Genomic DNA, 5005 nt, shown 5'->3' on the forward strand with positions numbered 1-5005 from the left:
TTTTTTTTTTTTCCGAGACAGGGTTTCTCTGTATAGCCTGTAGACGAGGCTGGCTTTGAACTCAGAAATTCACCTGTCTCTGCCTCTTGTTTTTCTATCTGTGCCAAATATCTAAGGAAAATAAAATTTTAAGGAGGAAGTCTTGATTTTGGTTCTCTGTCTCAGGTTCTACTTCATGCTCAGCTGGCTCCATTGCTGTGGGCCTGAGATGAGGCTGAGCATCATGACCCGGACCACTTAATGTTAGGATGAACATGAAGCAGATTTTAGTTTTTCATGTTTTGGGGGGCAGAATTTTAAATAGCTAGGTGACCTTAAACTTACACATAGTTGAGGATGACCTTGAACTGTTGTTCTTTTTGTCTGCACCCCAAAGTGTTAGGACTGCAGACATGTACCATAGGCCCAACAAAGTGGAGTAATGTCTGAAAAAAAAGTGTTCTGAACAGTGGTAGATGTTGCCTGACGGTTTTAGAGATGGAAGAGACTCTGCTGTGAATAGCTCAGGGACATGTATGGTATGGACCTAGCATGTAGTCTTCATTCTTAAGAGTTTCTGTTCAGTTCGTCCAAAATTGAGGTGTAGATTTCTGAGGTGTGTATTTCTGTTTTGTAAGAAACTGAATAGTAGCAAAAAGATGTCTTAATGTGCTTTTAGCACTGTGTTTGATTTCTTGGTGTTCCTCTTGCTCTCTCTGTCCTGTATCTAGTTGCCTCCTGCATAGTTTGTTCTGTCTCTGAGCTCCCTGTATTTAATTAATTTCTTATGTTAAATGTGAAGGGTGAGTTTTTGGGGGCTCCAAACAGGCACCCTGATGTTTAGACCATTTGCTTTTGTTTAATTGTGAGAGTGTGCAATCTATCCTACTCTTGTTGCCTGTGCTTCCTCTATGGGGTCACAGCTTCCTCCTTTATTCATTCTGAAGTCTCTTGTTTCTGCCACTTCCAGTCTTCCATCTCCCAGGTTCCCATAGGAGTGCTGGGATCATGGTGGCACATTACTGTATCTTACTTTTTATGTGGGTTCTGGGGCTTGAACTCAGGTCAGCAGACCTATAAGGAAAGTACTCTACAGGCTGGGTCATCTCCCATTCTCTACTTTATTGTGCATGTTCTTACTTGAATTAGATGATTTGTGTGTGCTTGTATGTACATGTGTATATGTTTACATTAGAGGTATATATTGTATATGCTTTTGAATTAGATGAGATATGTGGTGTATGTTTATTTGTACATGTGTATATATGCGTAACAGATACATATTTTAGTAGCTAGATGACTACGTTTTGAGTTGAGGTAAATTAAAAAAAACCTTGCATATGATTTATCTCCCCATCATTTTAACATGGAGACTAATGTGGACATAAAGGCCTCCTCCCTCCCCCCAAATAGGATGAACAGTTATTTTTACCCCCTGTTAAATTTTTTTTCCCCTAAAGACATGGTTTTTTGTAGCCCAAGCTGGCCTTATTTAATGGAGGAATAACCTTGGATCCTTGTTGTGCCTCAGTTCTGAGGTTGTAGGCGTGCACCACCATATCTTGTTCTAGATTAAAGAGCTTTGTGTAGATTTATAAATCTAAACCTGTCTCCTGATACACTGATACAGTGACCTTGACGGGCGGATTCCAAGCTTTTGTGTGCTGTGTCTGATAGTAGAACTGAAGATTTGAAGGGGGGGATGGGAATGGTGAAGACTGGGAAAATTACAGTAAGTGATTTGCATTTTGCTACTAATCTAAACTGAACTGAAGGGTAGGAAATTTATAACAGCCAAGGTGAAGAAGACAGGGGAACATAGTTTCTTTGGTTTAGACAGGTGGAGTATGCTTTCAAGTCACTAAAATGTGACTTCAGCTCGCACTTCTGAAAGTGCTGTACTGAACAGACCTAGCTTAGACTTGGTTTTGGTTTTACCATTACTTAATGTAAAAACCTTTTATGGGAGCTGAGCATGGTGGCACATTCTCTTCTTGATCTAAAGCAGGAGGGTGCAAAGTTATAGCTTATCCTATTTTTGTGTTTAAGTGATGTTAAAGTTTCTGGAGGAGGAGAAATAATTTATTGATATATTTTATTTCAAAGTATCTAGGGATATATTTTGTTGTGAAGCAAAATGTCTTTTCGAAGTAGAAATCTGGAGCCTAGCATGGTGACACATGCCTCTAGTTCTAGCATTCCAGGACTGAGACAGAGGGCAGTGTTGGCCAGCCTGGATTGCACTGCAGGTCCTGTCTGAAAAGAAAGTCCAGTGTGGGCAGCATGGCAAGAGGCAGCTGTGTGAAAGTGCCTTTTACTAAAGGGTCTGTTCTCGTCATGTTGATTAGTTTCAAATTGTAGAATTATTTTGGCAGTAAAAAAAGTTTATCCAATTCCATTTTTAGTCCAGTTACAACGCAGGGATCACAACAAACGCAGCCACCACAGAGGCACTATGGCATTACCTCTCCTATCAGCTTAGCAGCCCCCAAGGAGACTGACTGCCTACTCACACAGAAGCTCATCGAAACACTGAAGCCCTTTGGGGTTTTCGAAGAGGAGGAGGAACTGCAGCGCAGGTAAGGAGATGCGTGAGCCCTGCGCTTTGGGATGCTTATAGTCTGCATTTTGAGGCATTTTCTACTCACTCATTAGGTCAGCCTACCCTAATCTTTTGCTTTTCCCACATACTCTGAGGAAGAACTTGTTCGCTATAGAGTTCTGTTGCTTGCTATAAGAATAATTTCCTTGGTGGGTAAGGAGGGATAAGGCAGGCACAGAGCTACCCTTAGCTCAATGACAATTTTCTTTTGATGGCGGCTGGAGATGGCTCAGACATAGCGAGCACTGGTCGCTCTTACTGAGGACCTAGGGTCAATTTCCAATGCTCACCTAGTAGTTTTCACATCTCTAACTCCAGTTTCAGGGATCCAGTCCCCTCTTCTGGCCTCTGCGTACAAAGCATGCATGCAGACATACATGCAGGAAAAACATACATAAATAAAGTTTTTAAAAAAATTCCGGTGGCTCTTGGTTATAGTGCAGGAGAAAAGGAAATGCTTTAACCAGTGTACAAGCGCCAATGCAAAACCACTGTTAAGTTTCTGATCTCTTACAAAATGTGAATTTTGAGGCTGGGTGTGGTGCCCCACACCTTTAATCCCAAAGCAAAGGTGGGCATATTCCTGTGATTTCAAGGCTAGCCTAGATTGCATAGTTAAGCGCTATCTGTAGACACTCTTAATATGGTAGCACATTCCCATAATCCCAGCTCTTGCGAGGCAGAGGGAAGACTGAGTTCTAGGCCAGCCTGGGCTATGTAGTAAGACCGTGTCCCCAAAACAAGAAAAGTAAAGCTTAGTAAACCACTTACTAATAACTTAATTTGTAGTAAGTAATAAATAACTAATTGCTTTATCAACAGGATTTTAATTTTGGGAAAATTAAATAACCTGGTGAAAGAATGGATTCGAGAAATCAGTGAAAGCAAGGTAAGGCGATACCACAGAAGCCAGGTGCTATCTCCTCAGTTGGCTTCCCTTGACTGGATTCAGTCTTTGTGGGTTTTTGTTTTTGAAAGAGGGTTTTGCTGTATGTTGTCCTGGAGCACACTATATAGATCAGGCTGACACCAGACTCACAGGGGTCCCCTTTCCTCTGCCTCCTGAGTGCTGGGAGTGCGCAGCACAACCAGCCAGGATTGAAATGTCTTTAAATGTGCCATTCTTATTTGTAAGTTTCCAAATTGCTTGTTATTTTGAAAGAAGCCAAGTGAAATAAGTGAATTTAAAAAAAATTCAAAATACTCCCTGGTTACAGTATTTTAACAGTATTTCAAAGTTGGGCCCAGTAATTGTGAACTATTGCTCATTCTTCTAAGGATTACTTCTGGAAAGGATTCCCCTGATTAAGGAAGGTGGATATGGCATTGATTGTCAGTTCCACCACTTGGAAGGTGGAGGCCAGAGGATTTAGAATTTGAGGTTGTAAGACTCATTGTCTCTAATCAAAAATGAAAGTGCTTAAGAATGTTTATTACATTTTTAAAGAATGTTCCAGTTCTAGATTCAGTATCTACTATACTTGAGAATCTTCACTGTCTGGGATAATTTGCTTGTTTTCTGTTTGTTCTAATTATTTAGTTTAAGTTTATGGGTATTTTGCCTACAGGTATACCTGTGTGCACCATGTTTCTGGTGCTTGAAAAGGTCAGAATGGGGCAGCAGATCCCCTGGAACCGCAGTTACAGATTTTGTGAGCTGCCATGGGGGTTGTGGGTACTGGGAACTGAATTTAGGTCTTCTAGAAGAGCAACCAGTGCTCTTAAGTGGCAGGCCATCTCCAGATTTCTTGTGTTGTCTTGTTGTCCCGCCCTCCTTTTTTTTTCTTTTTTTCTTTCTTTCTTTCTTTCTTTCTTTCTTTCTTTCTTTTTTTTTTAAATAGTCTTAGAGGTACTTTTCAGTTTTACATACTCAAATGGAACATCATTGGTCTGTTGTGCTATTCTCTGAATTCATGGCACTTTCAGTGTACTCATACACACACTTAAAGAGCCTGGTAAAGGAAAAGTTTTTAGAGCTGTGTGGTGTGTATTTGACCCATTTTTATTTTTGTTTTGTTTTGTTTTGTTTTTGTTTTTGTTTTTTTGAGACAGGGTTTCTCTGTGTAGTCCTGGCTGTCCTGGAACTCACTCTGTAGACCAGACTGGCCTTGAACTCAGAAATCTGCCTGCCTCTGCCTCCCAAGTGCCGGGATTAAAGGCGTGTACCACCACCACCTGGCCTTGACCCATTTTTAAAAAGTTCTGTAAATAGTAATTTTTCTGCTGTAATAGAAAATGCATGCATAGTTTATATGCAGCTGAAAAAACTGATAGAGAACTAAGGAAAGACTCACAGGACAGAAGATGCTAGTAACAAGGGAGAAGTAAGTTGCTTAGTTTTAGTAAATTGATTAAAGGCGCACGCCTTTAATCCCAGCACTTGGGAGGCAGAGGCAGGTAGATTTCTGAGTTCGAGGCCAGTCT

The 5005-nt window shown here is 40.8% G+C and overlaps 1 protein-coding gene across 9 annotated transcripts in view; it reads left to right on the forward strand.

Moving 5' to 3' along the window:
• The window catches only part of Papola (poly(A) polymerase alpha), a 53273-nt gene that overhangs the window by 12604 nt on the left and 35664 nt on the right, over positions 1-5005 (forward strand). For all 9 annotated transcript variants that reach the window (XM_031357571.1, XM_031357573.1, XM_031357568.1 and 6 more), the window contains exons 2-3: positions 2385-2558; positions 3404-3470. In XM_031357571.1, the coding sequence (XP_031213431.1) occupies positions 2385-2558; positions 3404-3470 (241 nt within the window). The remainder of the gene's footprint in view (positions 1-2384; positions 2559-3403; positions 3471-5005) is intronic.

Source organism: Mastomys coucha, unplaced genomic scaffold (genome assembly GCF_008632895.1).
Source record: "Mastomys coucha isolate ucsf_1 unplaced genomic scaffold, UCSF_Mcou_1 pScaffold6, whole genome shotgun sequence".
NCBI classification, from domain to species: domain Eukaryota; kingdom Metazoa; phylum Chordata; class Mammalia; order Rodentia; family Muridae; genus Mastomys; species Mastomys coucha.